At 36.8% G+C, this 20,754-nt stretch overlaps 1 protein-coding gene across 3 annotated transcripts in view; it reads left to right on the top strand.

Annotated features, from left to right (window-relative positions):
- The window catches only part of acsl1a (acyl-CoA synthetase long chain family member 1a), a 36,175-nt gene that overhangs the window by 13,661 nt on the left and 1,760 nt on the right, over positions 1-20,754 (top strand). Inside the window, exons 1-20 of one of the 3 annotated variants that reach the window (XM_028471492.1) lie at positions 3,251-3,401; positions 6,395-6,607; positions 6,871-6,985; positions 8,438-8,502; positions 8,576-8,677; positions 8,892-8,991; positions 9,084-9,259; positions 9,506-9,538; positions 9,663-9,714; positions 9,792-9,865; positions 11,364-11,441; positions 13,513-13,647; positions 13,788-13,922; positions 14,015-14,110; positions 14,189-14,261; positions 14,390-14,478; positions 18,158-18,274; positions 18,359-18,502; positions 18,597-18,698; positions 19,869-19,940. In XM_028471492.1, coding sequence (XP_028327293.1) covers positions 6,413-6,607; positions 6,871-6,985; positions 8,438-8,502; positions 8,576-8,677; positions 8,892-8,991; positions 9,084-9,259; positions 9,506-9,538; positions 9,663-9,714; positions 9,792-9,865; positions 11,364-11,441; positions 13,513-13,647; positions 13,788-13,922; positions 14,015-14,110; positions 14,189-14,261; positions 14,390-14,478; positions 18,158-18,274; positions 18,359-18,502; positions 18,597-18,698; positions 19,869-19,940 — 1,953 coding nt within the window. In that variant the 5' untranslated portion in view covers positions 3,251-3,401; positions 6,395-6,412. Of the gene's footprint in view, positions 1-3,250; positions 3,402-6,394; positions 6,608-6,870; positions 6,986-8,437; positions 8,503-8,575; positions 8,678-8,891; positions 8,992-9,083; positions 9,260-9,505; positions 9,539-9,662; positions 9,715-9,791; positions 9,866-11,363; positions 11,442-11,505; positions 11,584-13,512; positions 13,648-13,787; positions 13,923-14,014; positions 14,111-14,188; positions 14,262-14,389; positions 14,479-18,157; positions 18,275-18,358; positions 18,503-18,596; positions 18,699-19,868; positions 19,941-20,754 lie in introns of those variants that run through there. The other 2 variants (XM_028471633.1, XM_028471562.1) reach the window with 2 other exon arrangements.

The following is a 20,754-nucleotide window of genomic DNA, read 5'->3' as shown; positions in this document are numbered from 1 at the left end:
AAATCTCAAAAAGACAGTGGATCAGAAGAGGAGAGGAGAGGCATGTAGGGTAGCGCTCCCTGGGCACAAGCTGGGGCTTGATCAACCCTGGCTGGGTCGCCTGGGGGAGGGAATCCTCGACCACTCCTGGGAAGGTTCACCACTGTTCCAAGTTTTCTCCATTTGTGGATAATGGCTCTAAACATGTTTTACTGTTGTCCCAAAGCCTTGGAAATGGCATTGCAGCCTTTTCCAGACTGATAGATTTCAATCTCTTTGTTTCTCATTTGTTCTTAAACTTCTTCAGATCATATTTCCTTTTGAGATCTTGCCTGACAGGTTATATAGCGGTAATCAAGCCTGGGTGTCACCAGTGAAACTGTACTCAGATTGCCAGAAAGCGGCAAGAGGGCAAATACTTTTTCATGTAGTTGTAGCATGAATACATTTGAACACAGCCCTCTGAATTTGCAGTAAACTGATGGTTGTTAAACAACGCTGCAAAACAAAACCCTCTTGAAAATCACAAACTCCTTGGCTGCACTAGTGGCTACCTTTTGTTTTGGTGTTATTATTCCCGCTTTCCTTGAAAGAGCAAAGCAGCTAGTGAAAAATGTAACGTGTTTGATAGCTTTAGTGCATAAACAAACAGTCTGTAGGTGGCAGAGTGAAGAGACTGCTGTCACGACAGCTGTTGAATTAGCAGAAGTCTACAGACGCACATGGCAGTGAGTGAGAGGCCAAACTCAAATGTGGCAGAATGAAAAAAAACCGAAAAGATCCGATACACGACAATGAGTTTGCAGGTCGATACGAAACAATGATTTGCAACAGATTTTTTACCTTTATTATTATTAACAGCAACAACATTATTACATTTAAATTTGTCTGACTGTCTGTTGAGCTTATCAGGTTTTAAATTGAATATAGAAAAATAAACCATTATGAATAAGACTTTTCTTACAAAAACTTAAAATGCCATTGTCAGACTGACAAATCATGGTAGTCTAAAATTAGAACCACACAGCTAATATATGGTCATGACATTAAAAAAACACACGCTACAGCAGGTGTGCTCAAATACAAATCTTAAAGGTCCACACAGAATTTTTTTAATTAAATTTGTGTTATGATATAATAATAATAATAATAATAATAATAATAATAAAATTAATGATACATTTTATTTGTTCAAGCTACAAGTCATGATAATGTAAAAATAGCAAAATATCATTTTTGTTCAAAACAACAAAAAACTAACCAAAACAATATCTATACCAAACTTGTATATTAAAATAGTGATTAATAAGGAACCTTAAAAAAACAAAAAAAAAAAAACAACTGATGTCCAAGAAAGGAGAAAATATACATTGCTGTTCTCATGAATCAAAAATGATCAAGCTAAAATAAAACTAAAACATCTATTTTAGTTTAACAAAAAATCCACCAAATATATCACAATGTCATAACGACACTGCTGTTTAATGAGAGCAAGTGCATCTTGTGTCTGTCGCCAATACTTTGAACTTTGGCACACTTGGTGTAATGGTCTGGCGGAGACATTGATGCAAATGCTCATTTGGTATTTTTTCGTTCTTCAATCTGGGCTCCGACTTGTGGAAAAATATCAATTAATTAATGAACCTCTTCAAAAGCAATAGCATGTATTTCAGCCCAATGCACACAACCCTCTAATATATCCGGGTTTTGGACCATTAGGGGAAACAGGCTTGGGCATGAAGGACCCCACCTAAGGATGGACGCAGGAGTTTTCTTACTCAAATGAACCCAGTCTGCCGCAGGCCTGTAACCAAAGAGGTTTCAACCACTGCCGGACATTGAACGCATCACACAACTGTGAAGCATAGGGATATACTGTATACCTGACATATATACAGTATATACAGACATGACAGTCCGTTTGCACCAGCTGACCAAACCAAAACACACATGTGAAGGAGTCACATGCTCAGAGTCTGCAAATATCCAGATGCAAACTGGGGGCCGCATATTGAGAACCCTTGCTCTACACCAGGCTGTTTAATTATGTTCCACACACTCTTATTTGCTGACCTGTGGGGGCAGCAACAACATGCCTCTGCTGCATCTGATCTACTAGAAGAACAACAACAACAGTGGAGGGTAGAGCGTGTCTTCAGTATGTCAGAGTCTGGAGGGAAAAACAATGCATCATCATTTTACTATAATATTCACTCCTTATGACTATAAAATAGGTCATTCCCAGCTAATTTATTGCAGTGATTATTTTCTAAATCAGTGGTTCTTTTTTGGACCAAGGACCACCTGTCTACTATTTCTAAATTCAAGTACCCCGTTATTTAAATAAATTAAAAATAATTTAAATAAATGAGTGATAACACACATTTTAAAGAATCTAACTTTGTATATAAGTAAATTTTGAAACCTCCTGAATAGATTTGTTTTGAAAGTTTTTATAATTTCCAGTCATCTCCCACCTGGTATGGGACCAACACTGACCTTTGTATTTTCAGTTCATGTTCTAATCAAGACTATTTCTATCAATATAGTTATAATCATTATTTTTAACTAAAAATAAAAATAATAAAATCCCATATTTTTAATGCTTTTGTATGGCTATTTTCCTCTTTCTCCCTCAAGTACTCCCTGTAGTGCCATCGCGTACCCCCATTTGAGAAACCCTGTTATAAATCATTAGAAAATAACATCATAGCTGTAACATATCGTGCTTAAAACCAAAAACATACCGTCATCGTGAAACCGTTATAATTTTGATAAATACTGTTATATAGATTTTCGGTCATACAATAAGCACTGATACCTTTATTGTGCTATGCTGACATTCCAACCAAGCAATAAATCATTCACTGCAGTCACAAACCATTCGACCCACGTGCTATTGTTTGTGTTTTGGTATGTTAAGTTGTCTTGTATTATAATGTTCTTGTATAGTCTGGGATGTGGTTTTAAAGACAAATAGCCTGGCATTATCTATTCAAAACAATCTGATAATATTCCAGTTGTTAGCCTGGATGTTTGGAAACACTAGAATTACTCTCACCATGTCCAGATAAAGCGTGATAACAAATTGTGGCATAAAAACATGACTGATGACTTTTTACAACTACTTGTAGTGACAGACACATGAGGTAATGGATTGACTGGGCTGTGTCCTGTGGGCCTTAACCAACCTGTTGGCTGAACTTTGATCCAGTGAGTGGACTCTAGAGTCTCATGCGTCTGTGTTTCTGTTTGAGAGGGGCGTGTTTCTGCTATTCATAGTTGTGAGAACCTCAGAGGTCTATTGGAGGTCAGTGTGATCCTTCTAATAGTGACGGCCGCAGCACGGGGCCTTTCAGACAACTCCAGAGCTTCGCTGTGGACACAGCCTCGGCCTTTCTGCCTGTGCGCGCTGTGGATCTGTGAGTATGGATATTATTCATGTTTTAGTCTGCTAAATATTAGCACTGAGGCTTCTGGGAATCTGTCCAGCTGCAACTAAGATTGTCCTTATGCTGAGTCATCAGTGGTGGGACATTTCTATCTCAGAGATGATAAAGCATGTACACCAGGTTAAGCAAAAGTAGGCAGCTTTAAATTTTAAGTGTTTCATCCTTTTATGCTACTTTCATACTATTTAAAGGCATTTTTTATCAGTACTCTGTGATTGGATAGTAATACACGTCTTAGACAGGTTTATGCTTCTGAATTGTAAATTTTTCTCTAATATTTAGTTATGTTTGTGAAGTGTGTGAATAACAGTTAGTGGAGTCTCATAAGTACTTTGTTTAACTTTGTGTCAGCCCCATTTGTCATGGGTGGTGTTAATAATAGAAGTGGGTGAGAAGTCAATTGTTACCTCTAGTCTGAGCTCGATCATGTATTCATTTACCTTCAGGGCTGTGACCTTCCCACCCGGAGGTCAAACGTTTTCACCTGCATGCTTGAACAGGAGCAAACAGGGAATGATGAAGGATAAAAAGCATTGCTACTGCCTTTCTTTATATTGAAATCTATTCAAACTGCAAGCTGAACAATATGGAGTATAACTTTTTAGAGCGTCTGCTGATTATGTACATTTAAACTGAGTTAGAATAATTTTTTTTAGCTGCAGGCTGACGCCGCCAACACACTCTCTATATTTGCTGCATTAAAATTTGAGCAGAGGCACCATACTGTATATCCTGGGTTTGAAGGAAGATTTCAGCCCAGTTAGTTATTTCCAAACCATCCTAAAGCATTAATGTGTCTCATTCCCTGTTAAACAAACACCCCAGTGTTGTGTGTTCTTAGTGTACCATGACCACACTCACTTGTGATCAGAAAATGGGAGCAGAGTCATGTTTCCTTCCTGCGCAGCTGCTGCACAGCACAGTGCATCTTCCACTTGTGCATAACACAAAGTGAAATGAGGGACATAATCTAATATAAGTTAATGGGATTTCCTGTGATAGTCATGCATTTTTATTAAATCAAGTCTAATGACACAGACAGCTCACTGGGTGCTTATTTATTGGTTTGTAAAACTGCTTTTTGTAATGTTGTTAGCTCACATTTAGAGCCTTTATATGTAGTTCAACCTGCTATTTATGAAATGAGACAAAAGACAATGTATGAACAGTGAAAGAAACAAGCCAAATCTTATCAAAACATTTAGGTTTGCAGTGAAACACAAACAAAAGCAAAAATAAATTGTATGTATTAATAAAAAATTTGAAAATGCATATGATACTGAGATAGTTCTGCTGTGGTGTTGGCTTTAAGGTTTTAAATGGCTTTGCTTGTTGAACAGACCTGTCAAAATAATGCTTTTTTTCTGCATATTTTAACAAAATCATTCCCAGTGATATTATCCTATGGTAGACTATCCTAATTTATTAAAAAAAATATCTGACTTCAGGTCATTCAAAAGAAAACTGAAATTAGTGATGTTAGCGGAAGGTTGCTTTCATACTGGGATCGGGCTGCACTCAGGCTGAATGGGTGAAGAACAGCTGATCAAATGATCACCCTAAGTATGCTCAGTTAGTGTTCACAGCTCACTTTTTAATCCTCTGCAAATTGACCGGTAAAACCACGCAGCTTGTTTTTAATGCACTATAACTCTGATGGTACAGTGAGGATGTGATTGTTAGCAGTGAAAAGATGAACGCATCAGTGACCACCTCGTTAGCGTCTCCTTACTGCAAGCAGCAGCAGCGTCTGACCTGAACATGCTAAACTAGGGCTGGGCGATTTTGCCTAAAAAAAAAATTTCAGATTTCTTAAAGAAAAATTTGAGTTTCGATTCAATATATTTTTTTTCTTTCAATGCACTTAAAAAGACTGCAGACATCAAATATATTGTAAAAAGTGCAACTTTATTGCTATGATTGTCCACAAGAGTTAAAATGCATCGAACAATCCCTAAATAAAAAGTAAATGAGGTTCTGTCATTCAACTATTTCAAGCTTTAACCCAGGTTTAAGCAAAAGTGCAACAGCAACATCACAGTAGCGTGAATTTTCTGATTAAGAAATCAGATAACTACATGTACAGTGGGGCAAAAAAGTATTTAGTCAGACACCAATTGTCCACGTACTCCCACTTAAAAAGATGAGATAGACCTGTAATTTTCATCATAGGTATACCTCAACTATGAGACAAAATAAGGGAAAAAAATCCAGAAAATCACATTGTAGGATTTTTAATCAATGAATTTGAAAATTATTTGGTCAATAACAAAAGATCATCTCAATACTTTGTAATGTACCCTTTGTTGGCAATGACATACGTAGCTCAAATGTTTTCTGTAAGTCTTCACACACTGTTGCTGGTATTTTGGCCCATTCCTCCATGCAGATTTCTAGAGCAGTGATGTTTTGGGCTGTCGCTGGGCAACACGGACTTTCAACTCCCTCCAATGTGATTTTCTGGATATTTTTTCTTCTCATTTTGTCTCTCATAGTTGAGGTATACCTATGATGAAAATTACAGGCCTCGCTCATCTTTTTAAGTGAGAGAACTTGCACAATTGGTGGCTGACTAAATACTTTTTTGTCCCACTGTACATGTATTTTACAACATATAACATTATAATAAAAAAAAAAAATAAATTCTTCCCTTAGCATCTCAGCATAAGTGTGAATAAAACTTTAAACATCTGTGGCACACATATTGCGTACTCAATGGGTAAACACATGTAAACAAACGAACGGAAGGCTCACATCGAGCTACGGTAACCCACAAGGACGAAATGCGAAAAAGTCCAAAAAAACTGTGTGTGTGTGTGTTTTTATCTACAAATTATCTACAAAGCCCTATGCTAAACACAGCTAAGCAAACCATTAGAGACCACATAAAGAACAACAAAGCACAGATAACTGTAAGTTGAATGACTTCTTTTAATCTTGCATTTCTCTCTGTTTCCTGGCAGGGTCGGTACAGAGGAGCTATGCAGGCTCAGGATGTCCTGAGACAGCTTCGGATGCCCGAGCTGGATGACGTCCGGCAGTATGTGCGAGCATTGCCCACAAATGCACTCATGGGTGTAGGAGCGTTTGCAGCCATCACTACCTACTGGTTTGCCACCCGTCCAAAGGCCCTCACACCTCCCTGTGATCTCATGCAGCAGTCCATTGAAATCCCGGTGAGTCTAATTTGTGTTCTTGTCGCTCCTCTCCTTTAAACATCCAGTTTCAAAGGTTTCCCTGTCCAACTACTCTGCATCATATTTGAAGATACATATCGCATAATGCATACACTGTCCTTTTCAAGAAATATAACATTTGCAACATTTGAAATCTAGATGACCTTGTGTTCGCTTGAATTGAAGTATTGATCTTGGTAACACATACAGTATGGTGGTAAAGGTTGTGTAGAAGAAAATGTCCTTTTCATTTTTTCCTGCAGGGTGATGAACATGCCCGACGATCGGTCCTGAACGACAGCAATGACAACATGACTCACTACTACAGTGATGCCCGGACAATGTATGAGGTGTTCATGAGAGGCCTCCGAGTATCGAGTGAGTTCATCTCGTGTTTCAGCTTTCAAATTTTCATTCCCGTTTCATCAACTTTTCCCTTTGTTTCTACTGGCATTTACTGCATTTAATGGTAGTTTTCCAATACATTTACAATATTCCTGGAGAAATATGTATATCGAGGCCCATGTATATATATCTTCCCATTTAGCTGCTGCTGCTGAAACTCTGCAAATTGCAAAAAAGGATATTTTATTTTATTTTATGTCAATGTAATGTCCACTCTGTGACATACTGTAAGTCACACGTTATTGGCTTTATTGGCTTCATTTGTCTATGTTAGATAAAGGTTCAGTCTGTGTCATTTAGATATTTTTCTCCTTTCTACGCATTTACTTTAAATGTGTGGTATGGTCTCAAAACATGCATGTGAGGGTATAAGCTGTGTCATATTGCCAATTCTAAAATAAAAAAGAATAAGATATTTCCGTTTTAGGGAGTGAATACCGGGATTTAAATTTGTTTTCCATGATCACGGACAATCGGCGGCCAAACGTACTTCATGAGAACAGAAAATTGTTCTTGATCTAATGGTGGAAGTATTAAGGATAGAGTTGGTTTCAACCACAAAGATTTCCACTAAGAATATCTCGGACGTGGAAATAGGAAAAGTTATTGTTAAAATGCTTTATTTACATATTAGTTCACATGTTCTTTCCGTGCTGCGTGGGTTTCCTCCGGGTACTCCAGCTTCCTCCCACAATCCAAAAACATGACGGTTAGGTTTGTCCATTGGAGTGATGGCAAGTGTGTATGGTTGTCTGTGTCTGTGTTGCCCTGCGATAGATTGGCACCCTGTCCAGGGTGTACCCCTGCCTAGCGCCCAGGGTGAGCTGGAGATAGGCACCGCAGACCCCCGCGACCCTGAGAAACAGGAACAAGCGGGTCTGAAAATGAATGGACATAGTTCAACTGCGTAGAGGTTCACCGAGGGACGCGTCTATGCAGAAGCAAAGCTTTATTGCTCTTCCTGCTTGTGGTTATATTTATTTTACCCATTTTTGGCCTTGATAAAGTACATTTTTGATAAATAAAATTTATTTTTCATTTGTTGTCATAAGCTTTCAGAAGGTGGGCAATAGATAAAATATTCTAATTCAGTGGTTCCTAAACCTTTTCTTTAGCACGCCCCCCATGTTCAGCCCCATCACAACTAAATAGGTAAAAGTGTAATATTTGTTGGAAAAGTTAAAAATGTGGTTATTTTCCTTCTTTTTAAAAACACTAAAAATGTTTAAAGAAATAATAACATAAAATGTGCAATCACATATTTTAGGACAGTCATAATAAAGTTTCTTTGAGTGCAAAGAAAACTAAAGTTTTCAGTTTTTCATGCTCAATGTTCAGCAAGTAAGAACCATCATTCTAATGTAATAGACAATGTAACAATCCTCTGGACATAGGTTAAAAACTAAACGTGATCTCCTTCTTTAGATGATGGTCCATGTCTGGGATCAAGAAAACCAAACCAGCCGTACGAATGGCTGTCCTACAAGGAGGTGAGGAGTGGATTTACAGCGTTCAACAATGTGGTTTGTGTTTCAAACAGTCTTAAATACTTCCTTTGTGCAGGTGGCTGACAGGGCAGAGAACCTTGGCTCCGCCCTCCTCCACAGAGGACACTCTCACACTGGAGACAAATATGTGGGCATTTTCTCCCAGAACAGGCCGGAGGTAAAACAAATGGTGTCCTGCTATGCATGTATTAAACATTAAGACCTTGTCCTATGTTCACCAGTAGTGAAAACACACAATTTACCAAAGAGTATATGTGCATTGGAAGGTAGTGAAGTGTGAATGAGATGAAAGCTATTCACAGGATTGTTGGAAATCAGACAAAAACTGTTGAAATGTTAATGTTTGAACATTTATCACATTGACTGTGCAGTGGACCATCTCAGAACTGGCCTGTTACACATACTCCATGGTGGCCGTCCCACTTTACGACACACTCGGCACAGAGGCCATCGACTACATTCTTGACAAAGGTGAAATGAGCACCTTCCCATTATGTCCAGCCAGCACTCAAAGCCTGTTGTTTAGGAACTGGAGGTTACCTTTCCTGTCCTCTGCTTTTCAGCCTCCATCTCAACAGTGATCTGTGACGTATCTGAAAAGGCTGCACTGATTCTGGACTGTGTCGGTGGTAAAAAGAGATCAGTGAAGACCATTGTTGTCGTGGAAAAGTTTGATAGCGACCTGGTGACCCGTGGGCAGCAGAGCGGCATTGAGATCATGAGTTTAAAAGAGTTTGAGGTGAGAAAATAATCAGTTCGTTGATTGCTTGATGATGTGTTTTTAATGACTGATGTCCTCTGGGTCTTTTTGCATCTGTCTGCACAAATGCTGGATAAATAGCCCCAGTCTTATTAGAAAGATGGCACGTCTTTCTTTTTCTGCTCACAACTAAATCCAGTTTGATCCTAATGTTAATGAAAAGGTCAGTATTATCACAGGTTCAACCAAGACTCAACTCTACCTCTTTTTGTTTTTGTTTTTCAGGCTATGGGTGAAGCCAACCACCAAAATCCAGTCGTGAGTGGACAAATCAGTCATTTTTGTAATAGATATTATATTATATCAAGAGGACTTGATATTTGTTTTTACTGCAAATAATTTAATATTTATTGTTATTTATTGTCATATTATTTGATTGCAGCCTCCCACACCGGACGACCTCGCTTTAGTTTGCTTTACATCTGGGACAACTGGTGAGCACACGGCTCTTAGAACCAAAACTGTTTCCTGTGACTTGTAATGTAATGTATCCTGTATTGGTTATTTTCAGGAAACCCAAAAGGTGCCATGCTTACTCATGGGAACGTCATCTCTAACACAGCAGCTTTCATTCGAATAACAGAGGTAAAGAAACGCTCTGCAGATTGTCAGCAACCAGTCTTCATTTGTTAAAAACTCAAGGCATGTTGTCAACACTCTTGAGTATTATCAGCACTTGTACATCTACAAGCTGATCCGGCCTCTTCCTAGAGTTTAAAAAAGCAAACTGCCGAGGGGTGGAAAGAAGAATTCCTTTGGATTTTTACTAGAGAAGCAAAGAAAGCACTTGCTATAACACTGGAAGGCTGCTACATTTAAAAAAGGGAAGTGACATGTATGTTAGTGACTAATTTATGCTAACCACATTTATAAAGGCAGAATCTTGAGCCGACTCTTATTTAACCCGTCACATGTTGAAACATAACTTTTTTCCTAATTTGTAACATTTTAATGTGCGTATACAGGGTATAAACTTAGATTTGTGACACAATTTTCTCCAGCCAAAATAATTTTTTTTATCGGCGCACAAACTTATCGAACAAATTTCCTGGAAGTACTAAATAATCACTGCAAGTTACTCACAGATCGTTTTTTAGTAAGGAACAAAATAAGTGAATGTGTCAGATACAGTTAAAACAATCATAACTTTTATTTTTAACATTATCAGCATCATATGAAAACAACCCAGTTGTTTACCTCCCAGTGGTGGGTGCGCCGATGAAATGTTAACTGATTTATTTCTTTCATAACTGTACAACTATCAAAAAACATGTGAACAAAAGAAAACAGTTCTGCAACTCACTCTGCCCATGTACAAGAAACAACATTTATTAATTATTACATCTACTAAAATTGGATAAAATATAGAATACAGTATCTAGTGCAGACCTGCTGCTTTGTATGGTCTATTGTTAACCCTCTATCTCAAATTGCTTTACACAATATTATGACATACCATCCTATGCTACCAGGGGGGTCAAAGTGTACTAAACTCAGCAACACAAAAAGAACCTCTGGGTACCTCACGATACGATACGATACAAAGCTCACAATACTGCGGGTATCGATATATTGGTCAGAAATCAATCTATGATAATCTATGACTTAACAAGAAAAAATAAAAGATTAAGTGAAAAAATAAATGTTTTATTTAATATCTCTGAAAGACAATAAATTGAAAAAGTGTCCTATGAACAGTGACACTATTTTAGTGCAACATTTCTGTAAATACGTGTCAACATACCAATGTAAACAAAAAAGTAAATGTCTGTGAAGACCTACGTGCCCATTTTAGTGAAAAAGCAGAAAAGGTTTTGAAAATAATAAAATAAATCTTAAATCCAAAAAAAATCTAAATAAAAAAATCGATTCTTAGCGCGAGCATATCGATAACCGATCGTGCGAAAAAATATTGCGATATATCGCCGTATCGAGATATCGTCACACACCTATTGTGTATGTATTGTCACAGGTAGGATTTGAGTTCTTTGTATTGTTATATGCTTCCTGTTGGACAGTGGTTGACCTTCTTTGACCTTGTGTGTATTTGTCCTGTCCTTCCTCGCTGCGTGCTGTCCTGCAGGACACACTCAAGCCCTCCACTAAGGATGTGCTCATCTCTTTCCTCCCCTTGGCCCACATGTTTGAAAGGGTGGTGGAGGTAACCGTACGCCGAGCCTGACTCGCATTCGTGCATGTGTTTTGTTTTTGTGTGTCCTCCCCAGGTGCACTGCATGCTGAGCCTCCATGACATTCATGTATCCTATCTCCCTCTAGCTCACATGTTTGAGAGGGTTGTACAGGTACGTTGCAGATTCACTTCTTTTACAGGTCGGGCTAGTATTAAGGTGTTGGTTTTATATTTGAAAAATGTTGTGCCTTAGCATCAGGACAAGACACTTTTCAACAATTAGGAGTCACTTTAGTTTACTGTCTGCTTTGTTAAGGATCAAATCAAAACTGAATAGGAATACTAAATAAATATCTCAACAAGTTCAGCCATGATGAAAATTAACATAACATTAATTTGAGGATTTAACCCCTTAAATGTTATAAATCAATCAATAAATCGTGAGAAATACATAGAAAATAAATAATTTTCAAAATAGCTTCTTTTTTGGCAGAATTATATTAGTCGTACATAAAGGCTAATAGAAATATTTAAGTATTTTTATTTTTTTTTAAACTGTATTATTTTTATTTTGTAATATGAAACCAAATAAACAGGGGACTGGGTTGTACACAAAAGGCACAATAATTGATTAAAATATAAAAAATAAATACTAAAGTTAGGTAGCACGCTCCAGTTTTTTGATGTTGATGTTCAGAAATATTTTAGTATTTTGTGTTACATCAGATGTCACATTTGACCATAACTGGATGGCAACAATATTCCATTGAGTCCCATTAAAATTCTCACATTAATACTAAATTGCATGATGGAGTGTTTGACATTTTGGAAGTAATTCATTAAATTAGTAGTATTCTAATAGAAAAGACCTTTAAATAAAATGCTATTTTTCTAGGATCTCAGATGTTTCCAAGAAAGCATTTAAATAGTTAACATTAATTAATGTTTGATAGTCGTGGGTTGTTAAAGTAGTTCATGAAAAATATGGAATTGTAAATCTTTGGAGTTTTTGTTCTTATTTAAAGAATTAAAAAATGTTTCAGAATAGTTTCCAATTTGTGTTGTCCCTAAGACAGAATTTATTTGTGCAAGACCACGGTGAAAAAACCAATAATGCTCATAATGATGAAAAAATAAAGAGTTAAATATAAAGTGTGGCTTAGGGAAGTTCTTTTTCTTTCACAATGTGGTCAATTGTTTTTGTAATTTTTCTTTATTTTATTTAATTCTTTAGTGAATTTGTTCATTCCCGTTTTAAATTTCTCTTTAGGTGGATATGTTATTTGACAGGCATAATTATGAGTGAAATTAAAATGATTATTAGCAGATGTACCCTATGTATGAACCCTACACGATACACAGCACGTGTAAATTTACTTAAGATTGACGACATCATTCCAAAGAATCACATTTTCGTTTGTTAGAAAAAAAGGCTTTAAAAAGGCTTTCTGATCAAAACTCTCCTAACATATTCATGTCAAACTTTCCATATTCTTATAATTACACATTTCAGAATAATTTACGAGCACAGATTTTGAAATAAACGGCAAACACAATATCACAGGCCTTGGCAGACGGCACTCAGTACCTGGAGGCGATCATTTCTAACTAAACAGGATTGTTGGGGTTTTGTTTGACAGTTGGTCTAATCCTGCTTTATGCTGCTGTGCACAGATGCAGTGCGTGTGTGTGTGTGTGTGTGTGTAACTATAATGTGATATGTAAATAATTGTGAAAAACCAGCTGCTCATTGCAGAATCGGACGGTTTCTTTTGGGAAAAAGTTGAACTAGACAATGTTACTTTTACAGGGAACAGATTAAAAGACGGAAGAAGGAACCTGGATAATAGCAGCGCCACTTTGTGGTCAAACTTGTATTTTGTTTTATCAAACCTGGGTAAAAACCCATTTCTAGGTGCCTGTGATTGGTTTGGCTTTAACTCTGCAGCTCAACACAGTATATGGAGAATAATAAAAGCTGGTGTTTTTGATTTTTTTGTTGTTTTTTAGCACTGCTGCTGCAGTTGCTGCTGAAGTGTCTCTTTTGTGTCATTGTTTGGTCTTATTTTAACATCTTTATTTCTCCATTTTCCCCCTGCAGGGTGTCATTCTCATCCACGGAGCTCGAATTGGATACTTCCAAGGAGACATCCGACTGCTGATGGATGATCTGAAGACCCTCCAACCAACCGTCTTCCCCGTCGTCCCACGCCTCCTCAACCGCATGTTTGATAAGGTCAGAGGAAAGGAAACCGCTTATTTTGTCTTTCGTCAGTCGGTTCATTCTCATTGTGACAAGTTAACTTCTCTTTTTACAAAACTTCCCTATTCCACTGTTGTGTCAGAGTTATTGATTTCTCACTCTTTGGTAATCAGGTATTTGGTCAAGCCAACACACCACTAAAGAGGTGGCTGCTCGACTTTGCCTTCAGGAGGAAAGAGGCGGAGCTTAAAAGTGGCGTGGTCCGAAGGGACAGCATGTGGGACAGACTCATCTTCAAAAAAGTTCAGGTAAACATGAAACTGAAAAGCTGTGTTAATGTTTTCACTACAGTTATAGGTTTGACTGAGGGTGAGTTGATATTGTTGTTTCACACACACAGTCCAGTCTGGGAGGGCATGTCCGACTCATTATAACAGGAGCGGCTCCCGTGTCCCCCACCATCCTGACATTCCTACGAGCTGCTCTGGGCTGTCAGGTGAGCCACGGAACAAAAACTGCTGATACTTTCAACTTTTTCTCAGCCATGTTGACAAACTCTCTGCACATGTTTCAGTTTTATGAAGGCTACGGTCAGACTGAGTGCACAGCAGGATGCTCCATGTCAATGCCTGGGGATTGGTCTGCAGGTAAAGGTTCACATTAAACACTAGTAAGGACTCATTTGTTGTGCTGCAGCTTTAAAAAGTTGTTCTGCTGGTGATTTTTTAAAATAAAACTGTCAGCCATTAAAATGGACTTTGTTTGTTTTGGTCAGGTCATGTTGGGCCCCCCCTGCCCTGTAACTATATTAAACTGGTGGATGTTGCAGAAATGAATTACCTGGCAGCCAATGGGGAGGGAGAGGTAAGGACTCCTGTGTAGAGGCAGTTTACTGTTTAACAGCACATAAAACAAACAGCATGTAAGGGTCATCAATGTCATGGAATAGATCATTGTGACACCCACAGTGTTGTTATAACCTCAAAGGATCAATACAACACAAACACAGAATGACACAACACTTTCAAACAATCTGTGATTACTAAATGGATTCAATAAACTCAGTGACTTTTATTAAATATATATAATATCCAGTTGGTTACACAAATATTATCACATTAGGAAACATACTTAGAATTTCAGAGCATAACTTTATGCAAAAAATACAAAAAAACTGGAAGTGCAGGGGCAAGAGTTAATTAATAATTCATTTATAGGTTTTTAGTAAATCAAAATAACAAGGATTGGGTGATAACAGACAGTATTTACATCTACAGGGCATCACTGAGCAGTAGCCTGTGATTAGTAACAGGATTGTTTTTGGTACAATATTATCATTATTATTAGTAGTAGTAGTTGCATTGATAATAGTAATTTATAAAAGGAGAACTGCTCTTTTCTTCAGCAATGTGGACAGACTGCTGGGCCTCAGCAGCTGAATGTAAAAGTGCAATAGTTAGCAATACAATTATTGTGCAATTACTTGATACACAAAATGCGATTAATCATGAATAATGATGGTAAGTTTTGCAATAATTTTTTTTACACTTTATTTGATGACTCACACCTCTAATAGCACGTTCACACCAAATGTCAGGTGTACATACACAATATATGGTGGACGTCCTTCAAGGAACGTCAAGAGGTTCGGTTGCGCGTCCCGCACCTCCCGTGCGGCGCGTTTTGAAGCGTGATGGACGCTGAACGTTTTGAGATTTCAAGCTTTTGACGTGCGTTGCGCGCCTCCAACGTGGCCAACGCTAGAGTTGAGATCGTTGACCTTTGGGGGCATATTGCGGCGCGTCGATCAATCAGAAGCATTTCCCAATCGTGACGAATTCAGAATGACTAGTACAGTGCCGCTTAAGTAGAGTTGTCAATTATGGGCATAATAACAACAACATACTCTGTAGCATTATAAAGGGGTTTATTTGCAGGTGCAAAGTAAAATAGCGTATTCAATATCCCTGGTTTAATTCTACTAGTACAGTGCCCGTCGGAAGTATGCATTCATGTGGGAGCATAAGTACAGTTGTCAATTATGTTTAAATGAGAATATGTTTAAAGGTTGGATATACAAAGAGGTGTACATACTCTGTATTCTGTGTTATAAAGGTGTATAGCGTGTGTGATTTCCCTGGTTTAATTTTATGGGACATGTGCATGATAAATGTTGTTATTTTTTATACTGATTTTTATATATATTTTTTTGTTTGATGTATTTTTCTGTAATGTATGTTTTTGGAGTCATTATGTGTATTTTTGTATCTTTTTCTATGTTTTTGTGCATTTTTTTTTTATTAATTATTGTTTTTTGTTGCCATTGTAGTGTGATTCTGGAATCATTTTGTGTTTTTTTTTTTATCTTTTTTGGTGTAGTTTTGTGCATTTCTATTGTTATTTTGTGTATTTTTGTATAAATATTTAGTTTTGTATAATTTGAGACATTTTCAAATGTTTGTTGTAGAGATGTAACGATTAATCATAAGGCAGTTAAAAATTGATTCATAGGTATCACGGTTCACATCGATGCTCTGAAAATTGAATCGCAGTACTTTTTTTAAACAGCAGAGGGCGCAAAAATCCTCGTCTAAAAGTGTAGGCGGTGGGCGGAATCTGCTACTACTATCTTTCTGGCCGCCACCTACTCTTAAACATGTTGATAAATGACCCCTTGAGCACCGAAAGAATATCTGACTGTTTTTTTTTTTTTTTTTTTTCTATTATGCAGTTTTGCATTGTTTACTATAGAACCAGAATTAAAATTAAATTATTATTCCTTTATTTATTTCATTCAAGATTTATTTTTAGTTAATTTGCATTGTTTTGAATAGTTTATCAAGGGATTCTTTTGACAATTAAATATAAAAGGAAAATGGTACAGTATTTTCTAAAAAAAAATAAAAAGGAATATTTGTCTACAGTCCCATTTTGTAAAATAAATTGTGAGAGAATCGTATCGTGAGCTCAGTATCGTGAATCAAATCGTGTCGGGAGTTCAGTGAATCGTTACATCCCTAGTTTGTTGTTGTTTGGTGTATTTTTCTGTAATGTATGTTTTTTTGGAGTAATGTGTGTTTTTGGAGCTTTTTTGTATATTTTTACGCATTTCTGTTGTCATTTTGTTTACTTTTTGTATAAATATTGTTTAGTTTTTTGTTTTATTTTACTCATTGAGTATATTTCTATTATAAGCTGCTAGCATCTTTCTTAGCACATAGAATAATATAAGAAGAAACACTCACCCTTGTGCAGAACAAACAATAATCATAGTGGATCCATCCGCTCACAAAAACGTGACATTCCTCTGCCTGAAGAAGCAGAATGTTTGTGATATGGTTGGCTAGTGACCGTCAGCACAGCCACCGCCCACAGTCATGGAGACGAAGGAGGAAGTGACGTCCGTGACCCGAGATTTAAAGGAAGTTTGGAATCACGGGAATAATATTAAATAACCATGAAATATTAACTTAAATGACTTTTAGCGGTACAAATTTTTTTTAATATTGACCTTTTTTTTGTTTGTTTTTTGAACCCAAACAAACTGCGACACAGTGACATCATGAACCCGAAACCGGAAGTAGCGCGCTCAATACCACGCTCTTACCGAGGGAGCCGTAATCTTAAAATTAACATTTTTGAACGTTTTGTTACACCAAATTACTCCAAAATAACAGATACACACACCTGGGGTATTTGGAACCCGTTGACTAAGTTTCAGGTCGAACTCGTACCGCGTCGGGGAGATATTCGCTACACACACACACCTTTTTTTATTTTAGAGATAGATGAAAAAAAAATGGACAGGCGCTCTTCTTCTGGAATAGAGTGCCTGTAGTTGGTGTCCTGGTAAGAAAGACCCTATTTTTTGTTTACAGAAATAAAATAAAAATTTTATTTTTTCACTTAATCTTAATCTTCTAGTCATAGATTATCATAGATTGATTTTTGACCAATATATCGATAATCACAGTATCATCATATCGTGAGATAATTGTCATTGTGCGTTTTGTATCGCTTATCGTATCGTGAGGTACCCAGAGGTTTCCACACCTATTCTCAACACAATAATGTTCCCCACAACGTAACTGATCGCCACAATATCATTCATTGTATGAACACTACCGGCAACAGAGAAGCCCCTCCCCTAAACGCACTCTCTTCCCAACTTGTTTGGACGCGCGTCCCGAGCATCTTCGACGCTGTTGACAAGCGTCTGATTCAATGAGCACAAGCATCCAAATAAGGGCGCGAGGCACGATTTTTACACCCAAAACGCGTTTGGTGTGAACGCAGTATAATATATATTAAAAGGAATTATGAAATGTGTACATCTCATACAGAGGGAACACTTCTAATGTAACACCTGAGAAAAAAATGATTTAATCTCTCAATATGTTCAAAAAACTGAGAAAATTTGCTTCTTATTGTTTAATCCTTCAAACATTTGTCCTTTTAACTTTTTAGATCAAACCAACCCAATCATTAAATGAACTATAACATCAGAACCATTACCTTTTTTTTTAACCTTGCCTACATTCAGGTGTGTGTCAAGGGGCCCAATGTTTTCCATGGATACCTGAAGGACCCGGAGAAAACAGCCGAGGCCATCGATCAGGACGGATGGCTACATACTGGAGATATTGGCAAATGGCTGCCAGTAAGATGAACCCACTAAGGATCAGAGCTGAAGTCTAACTGTAGCAGCCGGTAAAGTGAACCCATTCCTCTGATTCTCTTGTAGAACGGCACTCTGAAGCTCATTGACAGGAAAAAGCACATCTTTAAGCTGGCACAGGGAGAATACATCGCCCCAGAGAAAATAGAGACCGTCTACAACCGCAGTGATCCAGTGGCTCAGATCTTTGTTCATGGCGACAGCCTTCAAGTCAGTGACTGATTACTGAAGGGAGCTATTAAACTCGATCTGCATTTATAATGTTTAACTTACGGTGCTTATCTCGGCCATGTGGTATTTCAAGGCCTTCCTGGTGGCGGTTGTGGTTCCTGATCCAGACTTTTTGCCAATTTGGGCCAAGAAGAAAGGGTTTGAGGGCTCCTACTCTGAGCTGTGCAGTAACCAGGTGGGCATCAGTAGTTTAAGCACTCTGTACTAGGGCTGCACAATGAATCACATTTTAATCAGGATCACGATTTTGGTTGCCACGATTAAATTAATCTGATTGTTAGTAGGGGTGAGTATTGGCAAGGATGTTGCAATACGATATGCATCACTATACGATATTATCGTGATATTGTTGTGATATTCTACCCTATTAATATCAAAATGAAACGTAAAGATGAACAATCAAGTTGCTGTATATGTTCATCAAAAGATATTGATCAGTCAGAGAACAAATTGAGTCAAAACTATTTGCTTCAAAACATCCTATTTATTACTAGTGTTTTTGCACATTTTCACTGAAAAAAAGAAAATGCGATGTTACACACTGCCATCATAAAATAAAGTGCAACAAGTTTCTTTTCACTGAAACTACTGTGTAGAAGTCTCAATGTAACCATGACAACATAATGACGACATTGTAACAACTGTAGTGAGAACATTAGGGATAAATCACCCTGAGTTACTGACGATGCACAAAAATAAGAAAAAATAATTTCTCCTATTGTGTCAGTTTAAACATTGATCTGAACAGATTATATGAAATTAAAATATTACAGGCATTACACACTGCATTCATAACATCAAATGCATCAAATAACCATAGCAACACATTGAAAGCATTGTAACCACTGAAATATTGCACAAGTACACAAAGATATCAATTAAAAATAAATATATATATATATATATATTAATTTTTTTTAAATTAAAAAAAAATTGATTTTTTTAAATTAAAAAAATCGCTTTTTTTAAATTTAAAAAAAAAAAAAAAAAAAAATTGCGATATATCATGTAATCGATTTTTTTTCTTCTCACACCCCTAATTGTTGGCAATGTTTACATTGAAAATACGGGCTCTGCACTCTGTAATTTTGTTTAATTTATAATTTCTTGGGTACATTTTTTTTTAATCCTAATTCTTATTTAAAGTTTAATTTTGCACTGTAAGCTGTACACATATTGTTTGTTTAAAAGTAGTGTAATAAAAACACAGATTTTTATCCATGATAAATACTTGCGATTGCAATATTGTTACAAAAATAATTGTGATTAACAATGACCATTATCGTGCAGCTCTACTCGGTACTCACTAATCTGTGCTTGCTTAACTTTTTTAAACTGTCTGCAGGATGTAAAGAAGGCCATCCTGGAGGACATCCTGAATTTAGGCAAAGGAGCTGGACTCAAGTCTTTTGAACAGGTGACATTTAAAAAGACAGAAAAGAAAAAAAAGTCAAATTTAAACACATTCATCCCCATAAAACCAAGTAAGTCATATAATAAAATACATGTTTGGAATTGAATCATGTATAAATGAAGCTTGGTATCATCCAAGAAAAATAAAATAATAGGGTATGCTTATACATGTTTTTGTTTACCCGAAGCCCAGTTTATTAATTATTAATCAAAATAAAATGCATTGTTTTGTTACTTGCTTGAAATGTTTAGATGTTAAAAAATGAATCCCATGTTTCTACACCAGTGGTTCCCCTTTTGTCCGACTACAACATTTTCCTTAGAAAACTATTTAAAAACAACTATAGAACATAATGATGGAATAAATGAGTGACAACACACATTTTAAAGAATCTCATTTTGTAAATAAGTGGATATAAACAGTATTTTTTACAGTGGTTCACAACCTTTTTTTGGCTCTTGACCCCATTTTGATATCAAGAGTTACTGACGACCCCAAAACATTTTATTTCTAGAATTAGTTTTTGATCATGTTTGAGCTTAGATTTTTTGTTTTTTTATTTACTGCATTTTAGTTTAACTAGATTTACAAAGTGAAAGTATAGAAATACAGATGTTAACGGGATCCTCCACTGTTTTTACAAATGTTCATTATTATTATTGTTTTTTTTTTCAGCCAATGGCCGATATTTGAGGCCGATATACTTTTTTTTTTAAAGCACATTGAGGGGTCCTTCCGTCAGTCAAGCAGTGGCTGCAACTGCCCACATGGGTGCCTGATCAAATATCCTTATCCTATTAAGGATATAATTGGATAG

This window comes from Gouania willdenowi, chromosome 1 (genome assembly GCF_900634775.1).
Source record: "Gouania willdenowi chromosome 1, fGouWil2.1, whole genome shotgun sequence".
Taxonomy (NCBI): Eukaryota; Metazoa; Chordata; class Actinopteri; order Blenniiformes; family Gobiesocidae; genus Gouania; species Gouania willdenowi.
The sequence above is the reverse complement of the archived record's forward strand: the minus strand, read 5'-3'. Positions and strand labels throughout refer to the sequence as shown.